This window comes from Pristis pectinata, chromosome 4 (genome assembly GCF_009764475.1).
Source record: "Pristis pectinata isolate sPriPec2 chromosome 4, sPriPec2.1.pri, whole genome shotgun sequence".
NCBI classification, from domain to species: domain Eukaryota; kingdom Metazoa; phylum Chordata; class Chondrichthyes; order Rhinopristiformes; family Pristidae; genus Pristis; species Pristis pectinata.
In genome coordinates, this window is record NC_067408.1 from 81,206,931 (window position 1) to 81,230,976 (window position 24,046).

Sequence of the window (24,046 nt, forward strand, 5' to 3'; positions counted from 1 at the left end):
CCTGGGGACTTATCTCCATCATGCTTTTCAGAAGACCTAGCACTACCTCCTCCTTAATCTCAAATGTCCCAGCACATTAGCATGCCCCACCCTGTCTTCACTATCCTCCAAATCCTCCTCGGAAAATATCAACGCAAAGTACTTGCTTAGTCCTCAGCCACTTCCTCTGACTCCAAGCACAAATTCCCTCCTTTATCCTTGAGTGGACCTACCCTCTCCTCAGTTCTCTTTTTCTTAATGCAAGTCTAAAATGCCTTGAGATTCTCCTTGATCTTGTTCACCAGACACTTCATGGCCCCGTTGGCCTTCCCAATTGCCTGCTTGAGCACTTTCCTGTTATCTTTGTATTCCACAAGGACCCAGTCTGATATTAGCTTCCTAAAACTTACGTATATGCTTCCTTTTCCTTCCTAAGGACCTCTCGGGTCATCCAAGGTTCCCTTACCTTCCTTGTCTTTACCGGAACATGCCGATCCTGAACTCTGATCAGCTAGTCTTTAAACAACTTCCATAAGTCAGATGTGGACTTGTCCGACAGCAGCTGCTCCCAATCAACGCACCTTAGCTCCTATATTATTCTGTCATAGCTTGCCCTCTCCCAATTTAGTATCTTCCCGCAAGATCTAATTTTATCCTTACTCATAACTATCTTAAAACATAATGAGTTGTGGTCACTATTCCCAAAATGTTCACCCACTATCAGGTCTGTCACCTGGCCTGACTCATTTCCCAAAACTAGGACCAGTATGTTCTCTCCTCCAATTGGACTCGTCACATCCTGTTTCAAGAACCCCTCTCGGATGCTCTGAAGAAATCCCGCCCCATCTAAGCTTCTTGTATTAAAGAAGTTCCGATCAATACTGGGGAATTTAAAGCCCCACACTATGACAACTATGCAAGTTGTTTCTGCTCTTTTCCATAATGTGTCTACATATCTGTGCCTTCACCTCTTGGTGACTACTGGGGGACCTATTGGATCACCTCATCAATGCAATTGCACCTTTCTTATTTTTGAGCTCCACCCAAATTGCCCTCCAGTATGTCCTCTGAGTACTGCTGTGACATTCTCCCTTATCAGTAGTGCAACCCCTCCACCTCTTTTACCTCCCCCCCCTTTCAAAAAGACTGAATGGTTTTCTTAAACTGAATCCATTATATTTTTCCTATCAATTTTTTCTTTTGCATTTTAATTTAAAAATACACCACGGGAATTTGCTTTGTTTAGACTAGGATCCCTGGCAATGAAAACAAAAGTTATTTTAAGGAAATAATCAGAAGATGGGCATAGGAAAGAGTATGCAGTAGAGGGTGAAAAAAAACACAAATTTAAATGTCAAAACACTTTTTAATGTTTGTTAGTGGTCACAGATCTGACTAAATGGAACGTTATTCTCTCTGAAGACAACTTCTACTCAAATATAAATTAGACAATTTTCATCACCAGGAGATATTTGAAATCTTAAAAAAAAATCACTTTTTTCAAATTCACTGGCATGATACCAGAAGTTCTTTTAAACAAAGTTTAAGAAGCATTCAACAGTATATGGAAAATGGTGTGCACTGCTGCAGGTTGTCAACTAATCCGCTTCAATGATAATATGCTCTCCAGCTTTAATCGTCATCAACTGTTGGCTTTATCGTTACACCTCTTCTTATCTGACCCCAACCAATTAAACTGTAAAAGAAAAAGTTGATTAGTTTTCAAGGAGTTAAAGCAATGCTTATCTACTCAAATGAATGATATCAATGCATCAAGAATCTTACATGTTAAATCTTGAGTTTGTTTTTGTGGACAGTAAATACTGTTACACTAGAAACCTGTAACAACATTTGCTCCCCTCAAAAACAAACTCATCACAGCTCATCTTACTGAGGAAATCTCTAAAGATGTGCAAAATAGATTTCCAAATCTCACAGACTTTCTTCACTCACCGCCAATGTTTCTCTACTCTTCGGCTGAGAGCAATCTTTTCACCAACTTCTGTACATACTGGATTTGTGAGGACTATCTTTCCCAAGTCAGCCTTCACTGCACTGACTCTCCCTCCAGTAGAAAGGGATCCTATGTTTACCATCAACACCTCATTTTTGGATAGTTTTTGAACCTAAAAAACACACAAATATTCTCAATTTTTTTTTGCTTAGGCTGACCAAGTGTAATTCCACTGGTTGATTATACATAAATGACACAATGCAGTTAAGGAATATATTTACATTTTGAAGACAAAATGCTTTTATATAACTGAGTACAAACTGCCTGAATTATCTGCCAATATTTCCAATAAAAAGGGCTTCAACAGATCAATGTAGCAAACTATATTCTTCAAAAGACATTTATTATGGATATTTTCATTTTCAAATAGACTCAGTATTGAACTCACTTTTGCAGCTTTCTTATCACCTTCTGTACGTACACCCAATAATCGCCTGAGAAGAAAGTAAGAAATTTCCAGCTCTGTAAAGATTTCTGGGAGAGCTCCAACAGCACCAAGAACCTGTCCCACCATACGATCAGCACGGCAAAGGGTTGGATCAATTTTCGTTCCAACACCTAAAACAAAATCAGCTGCTTAAAAAATAGCTCAGAAACCATTTCCCCTCTATCCAATCATTCGTAATTATGAACTCTTCTGAGGTCACCTGGCCAAAAAGTTCATAATGGCCAACCAAGGCAACTGAAGAGCATGCAAGCTAATTATGACCGATCACCTAAAGGTTCAAAATGGTTCTCAGCAAGGTCTAATGAAGTGAAACACAGACCAAGTTCATGGATTCATATTTGACTTAAAAAAATAACTTTAAGAGGTTGGAGAGACAAGAGGAATGAAAAATACTGAAATTTTATTTGAGCTCCTTTTAGTATCATATACTGAAGAACAGGAATAGTCAAAACTTTTAAATATACACTGGAGTGTATCAGAATCAGTTTAAACCCGCAAATAATTTGCTGTTACAAGATTTAACATTATAACTTGCATCTGTTATGAAAATTGCTAATCTCTGTTCTGATGTAGTTAACCTACCAACACCTTTCCGTGGTAATTATTATTTTCTAAGTGTTTTAATTTAAGTAGAGTCAATGTGAAATTATGTAAGAGAAATCATATTTGACTAATCTACTGGAGTTCTTTGGGCAAGTACCTTGTAGATCTGATCCATCTGGATTTTCGGAAGGCCTTTGACAAGATCCCATACAGGTCGTTTAAGAAGGTTACAGCGCATGGAATACTAATGTGGATTGGAAGAGAGTCAAAGATAGAAAACCTTTAGAAATGGATGGTCTCTCTCAGGTTGGCAGATTGTGACAAGTAGGATTCAGTGCTTGTGGCTCCAACTATTCACAATTTATAACAACAGTTTGGCTGAGAGCACCAAATGTAACATTTCCAAGTTACTAATGACATGAAAGTAAGCAGGAATGTAAGTGGTAATGAGGATTCATCAGTGAACAATGAGTTAGAAAAAACATGCTGTGCATTTTTATTTAAATGATATGAGATGAGGAAATGTTCATGTTCAAAGGGAAATAAATGCCCGTCCGTTTACATGGCACAAAAAGCAAATGTGCAGGTGCAGCAAGCAATTAGGAAGCCAAAAGATATAGTGACCTTTACTCTTATACTCAAATCCTCAGGCAATAGTGCTGTCTTACTGCAATATAGGACCTCAATGAGACCATTCCTAGACTGCTGTGATTTTGATCTCCTTACCCAAAAAAATTCTTACAGGAGAGCTGCAGTAAAGATTCGCCAGGGTGATTACTGAGATAACAGGTCTACCATATGAGGAGAGATTAAACAGGGTCTTTATTCTTGAGTATTTAGAAATGTAGAAAATTCTTAGAGGGTTTCAACAGAATAAGGCAGGGAGGACGTTTCCTCATGCTAAGGAGTCCAGAACACAAGGAGTAGGCCACTTAGGATTGAGGTTGGAAGAAATTTCTTCACTCAAAGGGTGGTGACTCTTTGGAACCTTCTACCCTCAAGGACTGTGGAGGCTCAGTCACGGATCACGTTCAAACATAAATCAATTGATTTCTGGATATTACAAGAATCAAACTATATGGGGATCTGGTGGGAAAATAGTATTTGAGGTAGAAAATCAGCCATGATCTGGTTGAATGTTGGTGCAGGCTTGAGAGCCTAATAGCTTATTCCTACTTCTATTTCTGATGTTATGCCAAACCATCTTAATTTCAGTTGCCAGTACTGAGATGCTTTTAAATACATTCAAAGGATATGGATATTACTAACAAGGCCTAGCACTTATTTCCATCTTTGATTACCCCTGAATTTAGTGGCTTGCTTGGCTATTCCAGAGTAAAGTTAAAGATATTTTAAGAATAACTTTTCTGCTATGTGTTTAGAGTCACATGTCTGCCAAAACAGGCAAGTATGGCAGATTTACTTCCCTGAAGAGTATGAGGAAACTATATGTTGTATTTTAATGCTAGTACAGCAGTTTCAAGGTCACCATTATGACACTTGCTTTTTGGTCCAGAGTGGATTTAAATTGAATTTAAACTCCCCAGCTGCCATGGTGGGACTTGAACTCCTGTCTGATCAACAGTCAGTAATTTAATCACAATGCCACCAAAGTAACATTCTGAGTTTAAAAAAATCTTCTGATTAATCAACATATAATTTTGGGAATGAACAAAATATTTAGGGCAAATAGTAACATTCCTTCACCAAGTACATCAAGTAAATGGACATTAATCCCCATTTCTCCCCGAGGAATATCATTCACCAATCAGTATGACAATTAAAACTATATTGCACAATGATGCTGCTGGTCTGACTGGAGAGATACTTTCTACACCATACTTAAGAGTCTTGTGGATAATATTCACACAGCATACTAACATGGATACTTCCAGGTTTTTAAAATCATGAAACTTTAAAATTATAAATCTTCTGAAGTTAAGGATTCCTCTTACCAATAAGGCCACCAGGGGCTGCAAATTGGAGGTCATTATGCTCTGCAAAGAGTGACACAATCTTGGAAAAGATGGGCTTGCACATCAGCTTCCCTTCATGGTCTTTTGACACAATACCAGGTCGAACTTCAAGTTCCTGTCCTACCTTCAGGGACATAAGAGCATGCAGTTAGGGATATAAAATTGTATCACAAATTATCATACACTTTTAAAAATCAATTTTTTTTCACACGAGCTTATTTTTTCCGCCATACCTATTCACCTCCTGTAGAGGCACCAAATCCCTGGTGGAATATACTTTGCTCATATGAACTGTATTGGAAATCTTATCGAACATAGCTAAGCTCAAATCTGCCCATTTTGACTCCCTCCTCCCCCAAACACCAATGCTGATGAGGGTATTGAATAGATGTGATGAGAGAAAGCCAGCCCTTCCTTACAGATATGGCACAATGATGTCAGTTATAAAATTCAATATATGGCTCAGATAAGCTAACATTGGCTGAACTTGTGTGGCAGTGGAACTTATTGCTAAACTTTGCTGAATCATGAAGAATGAAAGGTAGGCATCTCATCTGAAAGACCTGCAACTCCGACATGCAGCACCACCTCAAATACTGGAGTAACAACTAAAAGGATTTGAGCTCAAGTCTTTGCAAAGGAGACTTAAAGTCATCCTCTAGGATCAGGCAAGTTAGCTACCAAGTGGGTCCTGGCTAACTCAGTATCGTCTAGTGACCAATAAAAATTAAATCCCACAGTGAGACTCTGTGAAAACATCAGTTTTCAAAATTCATCGTCCGCAACACTGATATTTCTTTCAGGAACATTCAAATGTATTGCAATGGGATACTGAAATATCCATGAAGTTTATCTTCAAGAAACCTCATTTGGACTGATAGGAAATTTACTTTTTTTTAAAAAAAATAAGTCATAAAGCACAACGAACTAATCATTTCAAATCTCACTACAGAGGAGATATGATGTATTCCCATGATATGATCCAAACATATTAAATCTATTTAAAGACCTTGATATGATGTTCTGGAAAATGTGATCTGCATAGGAAAAATTTAAGTGGGATCACCGTTGGTGTCTCCAGAGATTCATCCTCTTCTACTATCATTGCAGTTTAAATACAAAAGCCAAAAAATTATTGCTCTCAGTGGCAATTATGGCAATTCCTTGATTCATAAACGTGGAATTTACAAATTTTTGCTATAATACCATTGATCCTTTGGGATATGTGGTTTTGATTTACACAGCTACTTTTTTACCACAACAAATAGGGCACACCTCTCTATGCACAGGAATACACTGCACCAAAATACATTTTGTCCATCGTTATCAATCTATAAAACTTCTTAACTACAAGTTTTCTAAGAGTGCCTAGCTCCCTTCTGTAAAGGAACTACTGTAACAGCCATGTAACTGATAACTGCCCACGGTTTTCATGAACTTGTCAGTTGGTATTTCATAAAAGCCCATCTCTGTTGAAGGGAAATAAGCTCTACAGGGATCTCTAGTGCCTGTCAATAGGGAAAAATGACAGCAGGTCCCATCAAATCAAACTGAAGAATCTGCAGACATGCAGTGGCCATCAAATCAAACTGAAGAATCTGCAGACATGCAGTGGCCGAGGCAGGAAATTAAATGAAGAAATAGAGATTAGATTTAAATCATTTAAAGAAAAGGTGTCTGGAGAAATACAGATGGGCTGAAAGGAAACAGACAAGACAGTAAAACTCTCAAAATCTTCAACATGAGTTTTTTTTTAATGATAGAATGAGAATACCTGTAAAAACTTGTATTTAAGACATGGGTTTTTTCAGCTTTAATTATTAAAAAAGTTTAGGACTGATTGCAACAACTCTCATGTTTCCTTCAGTTTTTATCATTGAACAAGGGGGCAGGATCCTAAGTTCATGCCATTTTAGTCACTTCAATACCATGTTTATCAGAAAAAAGTTCCACAGTGCTCCATTTCGAGGGACAAGGCATGTCTGACAGTAAATTCTGGATTTCCACATAACTATGCATACATGAACAACAGATTTACCATGTAATAACAGTGAGTATGTAGGGCCTCACCTTCACTATTACAGCAAAATACTATTGTGGGTAAATTTCTAAAGCTAGAAAGTGTCACGCTACTAAATACAGCCAGCACTGATTAAAAGAACAAGGGGGAAAGCCAAACAATTTCCAATTGTAGACACAAGAGACTGCAGATGTGAGAATCTGGAGCAACAAACAACCTGCTGGAAGAAGTCAGCAGGTCAGGCAGCATCTGTGAGAGGAGAGGAATTGTTGATGTTTTGGGTTCAAACCCAAAATATACAATTTCTAATGGTATTTTTGAGAAAATTAGTGTACTGATAAAATAGGCCCACCTAGGCTGTGAATTTGACATTTTGTTTCAATTGAAGCCACCTGATTTCCAGTGACTTCAAAGAAATGGACGGCTCCCACTCCCAGTGAAGCAGCTGTTGGGTAACCCCTGCAGGTTGGTCAAGCATACAAGATTTTGATATGGAAAATTATTTTTCCTATTTGATTTTATTATAATATTTAGCTTGTTCACAAAAAATTGCTTAGGTTAAAAAAAATTGCAGTGCCTTGATTTGTGCATTGATGAGGATGATGGAAGGAACCAAAACAGGGCAGACAGTAGCTGATCCTTTTCCTAGAGGGTAATGATGCAGTGATTGATGACAGTCCGCATGCCTTCAAGTTGGTGCTGAAGTGCTTCAAGTATCTAGTCATGACAAACTACTCCAGTATGACTGTGGGACAAATTTATGGACCAGCCACCCTTTTCCTTCACATCATTTACATTTATTCATAAGATGGACTAAACCCAAGTTGGCGGAAAGTACATCACAGCAAATGAAGGCACTGTATTTTTAAAGTTAAGCGTTTTTTTTGCGAACAAGCTAAATATTAGAATAAAATCAAGCAATTTATCATTGCTTGCATTTAGCACTATATTTTACTGGCATTTATGCTAACTCTATTGTTCAGTATAAATGTTCAGTGTACTAAAACAAATGAACAATGCAGCTAATTCAAGGCCACAAACCAGTTTGGAATCACATGCAGTAATTAGGAGTCCACTACTGCCACCAGCAGGAATATGCTGGTACTACAAACGTTAGAATAAGAAAAATATTTTAAATAGTATTCCAGTTACTGAATTTTATAATTACATTACAGTATCAAGTAAAATGTTTAATTCTTCAACACTACATAGCTATTCAAGGGTTTCACAATCCATCCTATGGCGTTGCACCCCTTCCCCCAACCTCCATCATGTTTATTCTGAAATAATAGTTTATACCTTTAGCACCCCTTTCAGAATGCTGCCACCAGCCACACCACCTTTTAGATCATCTACTTCACATCCAGGCTTGTTCACGTCAAAGGATCGAATAACTGCATCAAAGCAAACAGAAAAACGTATAAACAAGTACTCAGCTTTCCGCAGCACCCACCCTTGCCCCTGGATTAAGAAAATGAGTCCCATTTTACAACTACTCCCAATGGAAATTTACAAACCACTTATAAGTATGGTATGACTTTTACAAGCAGTCACAATGAGAGTTGATCAAGGGAGAGGTGGGGGATCCAACAGGTATGATGGTGAAAAAGAAGCCGTATGTTAAAAAAAATCCATATGCTGGAGTTGCCAAATTCAGACACAACTAAGTCTCTCCCAACTCATTCCACCTTGCAAAGTCTTCCTCACAAGCATTTAGGGACTGGTATCTAAATTTGGAGAGATGTCACAAAGACTAGTCAAGCAACTGCCTGACACAGTTGTCCTCACAGGTTACCTTTCAGATAACGTGCTAGACGACTCCATCATAAACCCAGAGATCATTCTGTCCCAGTGGCAGGACAGACCCACCAGAGAGGGCAGCAAAGTGGGAAACAGACAGGAGTGAACAGCCCTGGAAGCCCCCCACCACCCCCACCATTTTGAGTCCAGTCCCCATAAAGACTCATGGCATCAGGTCAAACATGGGCAAGGAAACTTCCTCTTGACTACCACCTACTGTTCTTCCTCAATAGATGAATCAATGCTCCTCCATGTTGAACAGCACTTCAAAGAAACATGGAACAAGAGCACAGAATGTACTGTGGTGGGGTCATCCTTTACCAAGAGTGGTTTGTTTGCAACATCACTGACTATACTGAACAATCAGAATCAGGTTTATTGTCACTGACATATGTCATTAAATTTGTTGTTTTGTGGCATGGCTAAATGACATGGCTGCTAGATAAGGTTTAAAGCAGGTAGCAAGTAGACCAGTGCAATGGATACTTAACATTGTCCTCAGTAATCTATCTATAGCAGGTTCATCCATCTGCAGGAGCATTGGAAGAGACTAGCACATGGCCCTTGTCACCTCCATGCTGTTTGGCACTACACTCACGCTAAATGGCAGATCCTGCAGCTGAAAAATGGCTGGTATCCACAAGGCACAGGGAACCATTAGCAGCAGCACAGATATACATGATCACAATCTGTAACCTCATGGCTCAGCAGATACCTCATTTTATCACTTACAAACCAGCACATCAATCCTGGTTCAGAGTACAGAAGGGCATGATGGAACAAGGCATACCTTAAAAAAAACGGATCCTAATCTGGCAAAGCTGCCCTAAATTTAATACACATTAAACAATAATGCAACAGAGGGAAACAAGAACTAGCCACACCTCTGGCCAATTTGTTCCAGTACTTTGAACACTGGCATCAACAAGGCAATGAGGAAAAATTTTCAGGTATGTCCATTTCACAAAAAGCATGACAAATCTGATCTAGCTAATTAGCATCTCAATCTATTCCAATCTATTCCCAATCATCAGCAAAGTAATGGAGATGTCACCCACACAAAATAACCTGCTTACAAATACCCATTTTAGGTTTTGTGGCTCCAAACCCCATCAAAGCCTTGACCCAATCATGAACCAAAGAGCTGATATCCAGAAGTGAGATGAGAATCACATTTAAAAAACATTTGACAGAGTATTGATCAAGGAGCCTGACTAAAATTGCAATCAAGGGGCATCAAGTGCAAAACTATCTGAAGATTGGAGTCATACCTTGCACACAAGATGATGGTTGTGGTTTTGGAGGTCAATCATTCCAGTCCCAGGAGCTCCTCAGGGCAGAGTGCTAAGCCCAATCATCTTCAGCTGCTTCATAAGGGACTTGCCTCCCATCTTAAAGGTGCAGGTGTTTGCTGATAATTTAAGAATGCTCAAATGCATTCGCAAATCCTCAGCAAATGAACCAGACCTAGAAAGCATTCGGAGATGGGCCTATAAGTGGCAAATAATATTTGTGCCATATGATTGTCAGGTAATTACCAATAGTGCCTTGAAATGATCATTTCCAGCAAGAAACTCAAACCACCGACCCTGGACATGCAATGCCATCACCAGGTACCCCGCTATCAACATCTGGGAGCCATCATTGACCAGAAACTCAACTGGAACATCCCCATAAATACTGTAGCTACAAGAGCATGTCAGAGGCTGGATATCCTGCATCAAGTGACTTATCTCTTCATACTCTAGAAGTCTTTCCAAGACCTACAAGGTAACAAGTCAGAAATGTGATAAAATGCATGGATGAATGTACCTCCAACATCAATCAAGAAACCTGATTATCACCAAGTACAAAGCAACCTGCTTAACTGGTAGCCCACTCATCAACCCAGAACTTTTCATTACCTCCAACAATGTACAGTGGTTGCAATGTGTATTATCTACAAAATGCATTGCAGTTACTTGCCCAGGCTACTCTAACAGAACCTCCCAGACCTGTAGCTCCTAACACCAAGAATGACAAGGGCAGCAGTTGAATGGGAACAGCACCACCTCCAAGCTATCCTCCTTGTCACACACACTTGGCACGGAAATATATCACCATTCCTTCGCCATTGCCGGGTCCAATTCTGCAATTCCATTTCCCTGAAGTATTGTACATGCACCTTCACCAGAAGAACTGCAGTGGTAGAAGGAGACACATTCACCACCATATTCTCGAGGGCAATTAGGGATGGACAATAAATGCTAACTTTGCCAGCAATGCCCAGATCCTGAAAAGTGCACAGGTTAAACAAAACAGATGAGGACCCTAGAAGGCACAAAATCTTTCTTTAAATAACATGGGCACCAAAGCTGAACACAGGGTTTTTACTCATTCACTTAAAAACCAGTACAATTAATGTTTTCTATTTTACCGTGGCTGGGGTCACAGCCAATCTTGATTCCACCCATCAGCTATAAGTGATTTTTTTAAAAACAGAGGTCATCGAGATTCATGATTGGCAGAAAGCCTGGCTGCTTTTGAGTTCCTCCTTCCCAAAAGGAACGTCCCAGCCAACTGGAAAACCCCTATTGCCAATCCATCGGAAATCAGTTAGCTCAACATATTTTGAAGATCATATACATCCACAGAAAGTTAACAGGCTGTGACAATGATTGCCTCCAGCAAGAACACCTATAATCCTGGAGGTGCAGCACTTATGGTACATTTCAAAGCGTAAAGAAGCTTATTACCTTGCTCTAATAAGGTTAACAACAGAAGGAAAACAGTATCATTTAGTTTACTCATTATTGTCAAAGTACAGGATCAAAATACATTCAAAAACAAATCAACATTCTAAAGGATGAATAAAATAAAATGCTTACCAATTAACCTAGGTTCAGATATAAAGTCTCGGATGGGAACGGGAATTTTTTTCACAATATACTCGCATACTACTTCGATGTTATACTTCAATTGTGCCGAAATTGGAATAATTGGTGCACCTTCTGCCACTGTACCTGCATATCAAAACAGAAAAAGGCACTATATTGTTTATTTAAGCAACCTCTTTGGTAATTCAAGTACTTTAAAAACTTCAAAGCAAGCCATTGATGTGTTGCACAGCCTCCAAGGCAAGGGCATTCTTCTTTGGTCCAAGAACAAACTGTAACAAGACTTCCTTACTCTTGTATTCCTAACCCATGGCAATAAAGAACGTAAGACATATGAGCAGAATTAGGCCATTCAGCCCATCGAGTCTGCTCCACCATTTGACCATGGCTGATTTATTTTTCCCTCTCAACCCCATTCTCCTGCCTTCTCCCCGTAACCATTAGCACCCTGACTAATCAAGAACCTATCAACTTTTGCTTTAAACATACCCAATGACTTGGCCTCTACAGCTGGCTGTGGCAATAAATTCCACAGATTCTCTACCCTCTGGCTAAGGAAATTTCTCATCTCTGTTCTAAAGGGATGTCCTTCTATTCTGAGGCTGTGTCCTCTGGTCCTGGACTCTCCCACTACTGGAAACATCCTCTCCACGTCCACTCTATCCATGCCTTTTAATATTCGGTAGATTTCAATGAGATTGCTCTTATCCTACTGAACTCCAGCAAGTACAGGCCCAAAACCATCAAACACTCCTCATATGTTATCCTTTTCCTTCCTGGGATCATTCTTGTAAACCTCCTCTGGACCGTCTCCAACACCAGCACAGCCTTCCCTAGATATGGGGCCTAAAACTGCTCACAATACTCCAAATGTAGTCTGACCAATGCCTTATAAAGTCTCAGCATTACATCCTCCTGAAATGAATGCTAACATTGCATTTGTCTTTCTTACTACAGATTCGACCTGCAAGTTAACCTTTAGGGAATCCTGCACTAGGACTCCCAAGTCCCTTTGCACCTCCAATTTCTGAATTCTCTCCCAGTTGAGAAAATAGTCTACGCCTTTATTCCTTCTCCCAAAGTGCATGACCGTACACTTCCCTACGCTGTATTTCATCTGCTATTTCTTTGCCCATTCTCCCAACCTGTCCAAGTCATTCTGCAGACTCCCTGCTTCCTCAACACTACCTGCCCCTCCACCTATCTTTGGTCAACATAACAGTTGTCTTCCAAATGGGTCATTAATACCATTGCTGAGATCAGGACTGTATTGATTAGCAGCTGCATCTTCCTATATTACACAACTGAAAACATTAAAATTAAATAAATTGTTTGTGAAGTATTTTAAAGCCTTGAAAGAAACTTAATAAACCATGTGATCCTTGCTTATACTGTATATTACTACAGATCTTCCAGCAGTGGAATCAAAGAACATTTAGGAGGAGAAAAAGTGGTTAATTTTTAAACCGTTTAGCAGTGAGATTCAACCATCCCAAATCTAGTCCAGGTAAGCCAGGTCAGTATGATCAAATTAAACACTGCCCTTACCAGCCTCACTGTCAGAATATACTTACGGTGCTCACCTGAAGCACTATTTAGTACATATTCCGAAACATCTGTATCCAGTTTCATACACCAGTAATATTGAAAATGTTACAATCTGCTTAAAGGAATAGAAGTAAGCACAGCTACAAAAAAGTCAGCCTGTCAATGGTGCTGAGAAAACTTTCAATGTGCGACAAAATTGATTGGTATGAGATAAAGTGTAGGTTAATAAATGAAAATCATTTTATTTTTGTTAAAGACAAATAGAATAATGTGAACAAGTTCTTGGATGTTGTGCAGAGAGCAGTCTGGATAACGTTATATATTTGGGCTTTCAAAGGTAACTACAAAAGCATACAGAAGTGTTGTCAGCAAAATTCAACCCACGCTATTAGATGGTATGAAATTGGCTGAAACCAACAGAATGTCGAGATTAGCAATGAACAGATGTTTTTCATAATGGAGGGAAATACTCAGCAATGATCCTCAGGAGTGGGTATTTAGACCTCTGCTCTTCTCAATAATATATTGATGGGCTGGATTTAAATAAAGGCTGCAAGAAAAAGTGAGGAGGTAAAACAATGTCATCACTAAATTGAATGCTGGAGATGGAGAAGTTAAATTAAAATGCTAATATTTAACACGCAGGCAATGGGAAATGCTGATCCTTGGCAAATCTTGGATAAGGAAAAATATTTAGACAGAAGGCTGGCTGCAGGAAACATATCTTTGCAGAACCCAAGAAACAGAAATTATTAATAATGTGGTCAGCATTAATGCAATGACTCCGAGGGTTTTCCATTACTAATTAGTTTAAAATTTGAGGGTGAAACTTTAATATAAATTACAGTAGGAACGAGCATCTTTGCAGTACAAAACCAAAACATTAAACTGGGGACTTGAATTGATCCATGCAAACTGGAGCCTAACGTCCCTAAGATCTCACAGGAAAGAAAATCTTGGCCAGCTGACATTTGGAGACCTTATCTTGATAAATAATTTTGGAGTTATTATTCATATGGGTAACATAGACTCATAACTGTTTCAGCCATACCAACGTGTTTTAACATTGAGTGAATAAGTAAAACTAACTGCTTTTAGTTGCGTTGGTGTCACAATAGATCGATGACCTCCAACACCATCCATTCACCTCCCCTCCCACAAGATAAATTGAGAATCAACACACTGAAATATGATAAAACATTAGGTGGATACCATCAGACCAGAAGGGAACAGGCTGTCAACATGGACAAACATTTGGCAAATTTAATGGAGATAAATATGAAGTGGTTCATTTCAGTAGGGAGAACGACAGTTAATATGAATTAAATGGCACAATCTGCAAATGGTACAGCTACAGAAAAAATCAGGAGTGTATGTAGAGGGACCTTTGAAGAACAAGATGAGAAGGCTTTATTAGGTTACAAAAAAAAATCGAAGATATATTGAACTTTTGTGAGACATTAGTCTGACCTCATGAAATATTGTGTTGAATTCTGGGCATCACACTTAAGAAAGGATGTGTGCCTAGGACAGTGCAAAAAGATTAGTAGTAGAGCACCAAGAATAAAAGAAAATGGGATTTTTCTCATTGGAGAAGGACAGGAGATTTAATGGGTGTTCAATGGTTGTTTTTCGTTAACAAAGTAAAAAAACTACTTCCAGAATGAACCAGTAACCAAAATGTACAAATTTAAGACAACAAGAACAGGATGAGATTATACCATTAATTATTAGGACCCAGAATGCACTCAATAACAACACAAGGGAACTGAATACATACTTTGAAGCTGGAGAAGTTACAAAGCTCCGAGGAAAGATTAGTGAGCTATCTAATTACCTTAGGCAAGATGTACAAATACCTTCTGATGTTATACCATTCAAAGGATCTAATTATTATTTATAAATTAAAAAGGCCCATTTAAGAGCAACTTACCCTGAACAAAAGCAAGTATCTGTTCATACTGTTCCTTCGCTTGACTTTCCTTTACAAGGTCAATCTTGTTTTGTAGAATCAGAATGTGTTTCAGTTTCATGATTTCAATAGCAGCCAGATGCTCTGAAGTCTGAGGCTGGGGACAAGATTCATTGCCAGCTAGAAGACATAGAAAGACATATTAACAAAAAGCTTGAATGCTTATGATACCAGGCACTCGCTATTTTATTTTTTTCACAGTACCATTTTACTAAAATTTACACTTGGGGGGAGGGAATGTTGGGATGGCAATCAGGCAAGTAAAACAACACAGGAGTAGTAGTCAAGTGAAACATAATCTGTACAATTATTACTAATAAGTCTGCACATGCTGGAAAATAGTTCAAGACATCTACATTATTTTGATACTCCAACCTACAAGCATGACCCAAAGGAGTCAACTAACTTCCTTTATGGTCCCTGTTAAGTCATCACTGCAGCAGAGATTGATCATTTACTGCCCATCCTACATATATGTATGCAACACATGGTGTTGGAAACATTGTATTTCTTTGGCCAACAATAGCTAGCCCATCTGTAATGTCTCCACTTTTGTGATGGGTAACTTAATGTAGACCAGAATGATCTTGGAACTTTATTGCTGGCAAGATTTTACTTACAAAGTATTTACTCATCTGAAAAATTAGTAAAAGATGTAGCAATGAGGAAATATATATGACCTGCAAAAATTAGACAGAATCTAGCCCAGTAATGATAGCCACGTTCAAAAATCCTGCTGGCCATCTTGAAATAATATACTGAATGTCCCTCTCTCAATTGAAAAGTCAATCCAGCCCCACAGACCAACTCAGAGGGTTTGACCAATTCAAAAGGACTTTTTTTTTTATTATGCACAATAATAACTGTTCACTAACTTAGAGAGTGTTTCCAATGAAAAATTAGTGTTGTCTCTGGGTACACTGATCTGATATTTTATAACTTCCAACTCTGTGGATTAAATATCTTCAAATTCTTTAAGTTAGTTTTAAATGAATAGACTATTCATTCGAGATCTGTGCATTCACTACTGCCAATTTAGAGATGAAACACAATGGTATGGGATTTCAGTGGCAAGCTTTCAGAAGTAATTTAAGGCACCCTTCAAAGATTGCTTAAATCACAAGAAACTTCCAAGTAAATCTGCATTAAGAACCAAGGGCTGAAAAAGTCACAAAATAAGAACATTCTGATATAATAAAAATAAATCGTGCTGGAAATATTCAGCGGCTCAAGCAGCATTCTGTACTGATGAAGGGTCATGGACCTGAAATGTTTTCTTTCTCTATCCACAGAATGCTGCCTGACCTGCTGAGTACATACAGCACCGTCTTCCCTTCATTTTTCCAACATTCTGATACAATCATGTACCCACTGTTAATCCCCAGTTACCTATTAGCAGCAAAGCTGCATCCATGACTGCAGCTCCGTTCAACATGGTAGCCATCAAGATGTCATGCCCTGGACAATCCACAAAAGAAACGTGCCTATAAACACAGGGAAACAAACCATACCCTAACTTAGGACAACTTTTCCTCCTTTCTCTTCATGAACACTACAAAAGTCAGTACTCTATTCCAAATTTACTTTTTAATCATGCAAAGAGGGAAAAAATGATAAACATTTCCTACATTATAAAACATATCATGTAGTGTCTACGGTTCAAAAGTACTTTGGCATCTCCCGAAATCATAAAAAGACACTTTGCAGAGACTAATAAAAGTCTAATCATGAGAAGAACAACTCTTAAGACTATGGGCATGCTATGTTGGCGCAGGAAGCGTGGCGACACTTGCGGGCTGCCCCCAGAACATTCTACGCAAAAGATGCATTTCACTGTGTGTTTCGATGTATATGTGGCTAATAAAGATATCTTACTAATAAAGATAAAGATCTTATTCTTAAGACTACCTTGCATTTTGCCAAGGTTTTAAACCTGAGATTCCTTAATTCACTCACTACTGATAACAGAGGACAAAGACAATATTTTTTATTTTCTCACAGAAGAAAACTCTGGCTCAGCCAAATCTGCTTCAAAGACAAGCAGTCTTACAAGGATATTAAAGGGTTGCAAATGTCAGTGCAGAACAATGTTGGTCAACCTATTATAGATGATAACAATATTTTTGGATACCCGTTGCCAAAGAGCAACAGGTATCAGGAAGTAGAAAACTTCAGATCCTTAGAAAGCTTGAGGCAACAGAGCAAACGAAGGAATAAAAACCATTGATAGACATATTAGTGGATATGTAAGGAGACATCTAAATAAGGACATTCCTACTGAACAGAAGTGCTACATACGTGCTACCAGGAAAAAAAAGTTGACATTGAAAGCTACAGAGATCTGGTGGGATACAGTATCACAGTCAATTTGGAAGTCATGAAATTTGTGATAACGTTTAGGGCTATTTCAAAGAAGTGTTTTTCAATTAATCCCACACCTTTACTATAGATCTGTCAATATCCTTTTGAATCTTGCTATTAAATTTGCTTCCATCACTCTTTCTGGTTGTATTATCCAGAACATAACTGGTTGCATAAAAACCATTTCCTCTTGTTATTTCTTCATTTAATTTTCAGGAGGCAATGTTTTTAAAGGAGTCAGTACCCGAGGACAAAGAATGATTTACAATGGGCATTTGAAGCCATTAAGAATGTAAATTTAGTATTTCGTGAGTAAATAAATCATCTTTTATTTTCCCCTTTAGAGGCACATTAAAACGAGAAGAGGATATTTATAATTAAATTCTACCCACTTTGAATATTTAATTAACATTCCTGAATATTTCAGAGCCAATTTAAATATTACATCTCAAATTATTTATCATTAACCACAAAGCTTAAACAAAGTGAAAATCTGTATGGTTTGGCTCAGTATTAACCAGCACAAATGGACACATGTTCAGAAATGTTGCAAGGAATGGTATTGTCATCATCCGTACAAATCATAATAGTGGAAGACATAATGATCTGGATTGCACCAACCTGACTAGCTTGAAATTTCCTTTGACCCCAGGAATATCTGAAGGGAACTCATCTGGTGTGCTGCTACCACATGATCTGTAACAATCAGGCCTTGGACAACTGGGGTCATCTAATTTGTAAACCTAGAGAAATTGCAACTAGTTATAGAAAATTTATACAGAAAGTTTAGAAGGCAACAACCATTTTTAACAACTTAAAATGAGCTCATGGTGTTTACATTTTAGTACACTGACCTTAAATTGTTAGATATCTTTATTATTAAAATCTTTAAACATTAAGACTATAGTTCATTAATTTATTTTCCATCAAGTAAGCGCATAATGAACCAAAAAGATAGTCCAAAGATGGGCACCTTTTCACGAAACAGCATGAACTATTTTCTCAAACAATTAAGAATTTCACAATACAGAACAAGTGCAAATGAGAAAATTGCATTTTAGTGGTTTACAGTTTAAAATGAAAAACATCAGAACATAAAACCTTAACAATCTTGACAATATTACATGGAAGTACAGCATAAATATAATAAAAATATTCATAAAAGTTCAATGAAAGAAACATTTAACAGAATGAGAATGCATTGCTATAAGATTTTTCAACCTTGGCATTGGCATATCCCAGCTTGATTGTGATATTTCTTTCTAGCTCATTTTTAAATCGGACCGTCTGAACGCCAGAAATAGCTTTAACTACAGTGGACTTCCCATGGGCTACGTGACCAATTGTGCCTAAGAAAAAACATTTGGTTGGAACAGAAATTAAATTACATGATTTATTGTATGCAATGCATGCCTTCAAAACCTGAGCTTAAGCAAGATTTTTTAAAAAATCCAATTTTTTTTTTGATTAACTGAACAGCTAAACATGAAACCCAGTAATTTAGGGTGGTCGTTTTCCCAAGCCCCTTGTGCAGTATTTACAACAAATAATTAAATTTCAGATAAAAAAAATCTTAAAATGAGAACTCACACTTTCAAATCCCATCTGAGAAAGGCTGATTGCAATTTAGTTTATCTGTTATTAAGGGGTAAGCAATATCATTTAATCTACTGTCCATCTTTATCTTTCAGTCATCGGGTAACGCAGTCTGGTAGATAACAGAAATCTGATAGCCATTTATTTGCTGCATACCTTCCTGCTGTTATGATCTGTAAAGCTTCCTGTTGCATTACCAAGCAATTTTCCAGTCTAACTGCTACTTATACATCTTCTGATTCACACGTCGCAAATATCACAAAATTTGTAAACTTTTGATTTTGAAGCAATGAAATTTCCTCCCACTTGCTCACATTCACTCAGGAATTGTAACGTTATTCAACTGTAACACCATTCGGACCACATCCACTCAACCAGGATATACATTAATGCAAGTTATCAACTTTGCCAGATTTTTAGCCAACTCCAAGAGTCCAGGTCCAAGTCAACAGCCAGCTCAAGACCCAGGTATTGCTGGGCAGAGATTTGTCTGTGCATTACACTGGGATACAGCAGTGGTGCAACTGGTGAACAAAGCAAGTGGCAAGAATTATGGTATGTGTCTTTAAATTTGACTGAAAATATTACTCTGGTTATCTACAGTTCAAGTAAAACACGTTTCTTGTAATAACCCTCAAGAGATTTGGATTGTAAATAGAGGCCTTCCCACAAAAAAGTTGCCCAACACTGCCCTAAATCAAATATACCAGAGGAAGTGCAAGGTCAAGACAATCATATTGTGACCTATTGTTAAGGGAACTCTAACGTAAAAGTGCACATGCACACATTTGATCTTGTAGTTTAAATTTTATATTTGAAATCCCATAATTGAAATTTTAAAAAAAATTTCGCGGACTCAAATGGGGTTGGCAGACAATTCAATTTTACTATCATATGTCCATGTGTGTTCAAATGTTAACCAGATTAAGAGGATAAAACCTCCAAGTTAAATGAAATTTGCTGCAGAATTATAGCATAACACTTCACAAATTCTCAATTTCAATTTGGGGGCAGATATACACGTGGAAGATGGGAAAATTCATCTAAAGGTGATGCTAACAAAGGAGATGCTCTGCATACCTTTTGTAAGTTTTCAGGTATCATTTCTAACTTGCATCCATTCAAAATTACAAATTCTTGATCTGCTGAAGTTGGTTTCTTTACATCCAGTTAGATACTTCAAACACAAGCATTTATATGTGTAGACTAAAGATGTCAAAATTGGAATTTCAACAGATGTATTCACTATAAATATCAAAAAATACATGAATGACGCTAAAACCAAAAATGAGTATCAGCCAAAAACATTTAATAACTCACCTATGTTGATAGTGGCTTGCCTGCTAATGACTTCAGGAGAAAGTGGTGTTAGCTTGGTAACATCCTGCAAAACACAAGCACTGAATTAAAACCATAAAACATAATACAAATCTAAATTATTCAGTAATAGATATACATTACATTTCCTTCCCAACATTCCTCTTATTCTTTATTTCCATCAATTCCCTCCTGGTTAAGAAACAAATTTGCAAAAAATATCAATCCTTCACCCTGCTTCAGTCAGGAAATATTAATTTCTCCTTCCCTTTGTCTTCCTCAGTGAAAATCTGAACATTTCCAGGATGGCAATAACCACTTGCAAATCTTCCGAAGGGTGGTTTGAAACCCTGCTGCCAACTTGCTTCTACTCTCAAACCCCCAGCATCTGTTTCACTTTGACAGGTTTTCACGTTCCTCTCCAACCTGCTTCAAGTGCAGTCCCTATTGCTTAAAATAGCATTTGTTGAAAAATGCAGGCCACACACCACATCGACAACCACAGTGATGATAATAATTTCAAAGTTGTTGGGTTATAAAATTTTACTTTGCCCATTTATTACAGAGATTGGTGGAGTTGTAGATAGTGAGAATGGTTGCCCAATGATACAAAGGGTCATACATCAGGTGAAATGTTGGGTGGAGCAGAGGCAGATGGAATTTAATTCAGACATGTGTGAAGTGATACATTTTGAGTTGTTTCATATTGCTAGGACCTATACAGTACATGAGAGGGACCCTAAAAGCATTGATGTACAGAGGGATTTTGGGGTGCAAGTTCAGGCCCATTTCCCTGAAAATGATGACACAGGTGGATAGGGTAGTGAAGAGGATATTTAACTTGCCATCAGAGGCAGGGGTATTGAGTATAAGGCTTGGGACATCATGTCGCAGCTGTTTTAGACACTGGCACCTGGAATACTGGTAGCAGTTCTGGTCACCACGCTATAAAAAGGATGTGGTAGCACTAGGAAGAGTGCAGAAGAGATTCATCAGCCTGTTGCCTGGAATAAATGGCTTCAGTTAAAAGGCGAGATTGGATAGGCTGGGATTGTTCTCACTTCAGCACAGGAGGCTGAAGACCTTACAAGACCTTTATAAAACTATGAGCAACTTAAATAGCCACCATCATTTTCCAAGGATAAGGTAGTCTAAAATTAGCAGACATAAGTTTAAGATGAAAGGGTAATTATTTAAAGGAGATCTGAGGGGCAAATTTTTCACACAGAGGTTATTTGCAGGTGGTAGAAGCAGGTACCATCACAGCATTTGAAAAGCATTTGGACAGTTACAAGGATAGGAATTGAGAGACATGGGCCAAATGCAGGAACGTGAGATTAGCTTAGGTGTGCATATCAATCGGTATGGATGAGTTGGGCCAAAACGTTTGTTTCTGTGTTGTACTCTAAGAAGACAGTAATTTCCATAATCACCCTAAATAACCAGGTGAAGATATGGAAAAAACTGCTTTACATGCTTTTAAAATATTTAGCAAAATTCCTTCCTCCTCATGGCACTCAACAGCAAAAATTAAATGACCTTAAATGGATGTCTGGATTGTACATATGAATTACAAGTTTCTCTCTCCATCTCATCTATGACCCAACTTGACTGAGTTTCCTGATATCCATGGTTATAGCAAGGTTGACAATACAGAAGTCAGGTATTCAGCTGGGCTTGGGGTCCATCTGTATGATGGTTCATGCAAATGGTAGTTAAAAGGATCACGGATGCTCATGTGTAACAGCAAGCATGCACTCTGGAAGGGAATTAAATCTTGGTGATGAAATGCAACACAATCCAACTCTCAGAACAGCTGTAGCAGATAAAAAACCCTGTGAAGCACATTTTCTAAGTAATGTTTCTATATAAATGAACATATTTGTTTGGAAGCACAAGAAACTGCAGAAGCTGGGAATCTGGAGCAACACACAAAGGAGCTGGAGGTATTCAGCAGGTCAGGCAGCATCTATGGAGGGAAATGAACAGTCGACGTTTCAGGTCAATACCCTTAATTGAGTTGCCCTGCCCACCAACCACCCGGCTTCCTTCTGCCTCAGGAATTTTTATAAAGTAGAAGACCAAACAATAAAAGTTAAAGTGATAACTGCAAAATAAACAATTTTTTGCTTTTAAATCTCCCCATGCCTTCTCAGACTACCTCAGTAATTTTCAGCTCAAAATTTAATCTCTGACATCAGTTCTCTCGTCTGTAATGCACTCCCTTTACTGTCACTGATGGGCCTCCTTTCATCATAGAAGACTCATCAGCAACCCATTTTTAGGATTTGAGCACTGTTTCCTTCAAAACTTTTCCATCCACACTTAGAGCACAATTCCAAAACTTTATTACCCCTCCCCCTCAAACACACCACCCGTCCCCCAAAGACTTTCCATCCACTTTATTGCGCTGGTTGGTAAACAATATAAAATTATTTCAGGTTAGCGGGGATTCCATTAAAGTACCTTACCAAACCTATCAATAGTCTTTGTGCAAGCTAACCTGTGCGCTTGCGGAGTAACATCCGAGAGTGTCCGTCTGTGTGAGAGAGAGTGAAATAGTGGTGGTGTCTTTGTCCCTTCGGCCAGTACATTTTAAAAACCCTTCAGAAAGGTGGGAGAGGATGGGCATAAAACGGCGGCGGCTCAGGTCGCAGCGGAGCTGCAGCAAGCATAGTAGGAAGTTACTCCACCGCCAAGGCCCTGGACAGAGGCGCAGACCGTTTCCAACCCCATCCCGCACCCTCTTGACCCACTTGAGGCCCCCCTTTTCCCCACCTCTCACTATCGCTGGGCTTCCGAACCAAGTGCGAGGCCCCCCAACGCAAGAGCCGGGACGCAGACCCCAGGTACCAGACCGGGATACAGACACACCGGCTCCAGCCCAACGCAAGGCACCTGGACACAGGGCCCCAACGCCCCCGGACACAGCCCCAAGGCCCCCGGGCTCCAGCCCAACGCAAGGCCCCCGGACACAGGCCTAAGGTCCCGCGCTCAGCCCCGCCGGCTCACGGACGGGCCCCTGGTCACTGCTCCTGCCCCGTGGCGGCACTCACCAGGGCGCTGAGGTCCTGCTTGGCCAGGTGCGGCTGCCCCACCGTGACTCCGGCATCGTCCCCCGTCATCCCGATCCCGATCCTCGCTGCCGACAGGCACGTCGCGCCGCTCCCAGGGTGATGCAATCCTCCCGGCACCAACGATCGCGCCCCGCGCCAAGATGGGCCTCCGGCCGCGCCAGCGCCCCCGCCAGGACGGGAGAACCATCCTCACCGTGCTGAGGGGAAGGAACAACGGGCCAAACAGGAGCTGAGGAGAGAGAGAGAGACCAGGGGTTCGGGTCAGTGATTCTGGAAGAAGGTCATTCTCAGATGTTTTGAAGTGTCACTGAGCATTTCCAGCATTTTGTATTTCTATTTGAGACTCCCCATGCAAACGTGTTCTGTAAAACACAGAAGATAGAACAGTACAGCACAGGAACAGGCCCTTCAGCCCACAATGTCTGCGCTGAACATGATGCCAAATTAAACTGAATCTTTTCTGCCTGTACATGATTCATATCCCTCCATTCCCTGCATATTCATGTGTCTATCTAAAAG

At 39.1% G+C, this 24,046-nt stretch overlaps 1 protein-coding gene across 1 annotated transcript; it reads right to left on the minus strand.

Moving 5' to 3' along the window:
- Positions 1–1,325: 1,325 nt before the first annotated feature.
- eif2s3 (eukaryotic translation initiation factor 2, subunit 3 gamma) lies at positions 1,326–23,642 on the minus strand. The gene is made up of 12 exons (XM_052013948.1): positions 23,507–23,642; positions 20,454–20,517; positions 18,759–18,886; positions 18,159–18,280; positions 16,566–16,660; positions 15,138–15,296; positions 11,648–11,782; positions 8,280–8,374; positions 4,940–5,084; positions 2,382–2,551; positions 1,933–2,105; positions 1,326–1,675 (listed from the first exon to the last, which is right to left on the minus strand). Exons 1-12 carry the CDS (start codon positions 23,573–23,575, stop codon positions 1,612–1,614), a joined length of 1,419 nt encoding a protein of 472 aa, XP_051869908.1. The 5' UTR covers positions 23,576–23,642; the 3' UTR covers positions 1,326–1,611.
- Between the last annotated feature and the right edge of the window lie 404 nt (positions 23,643–24,046).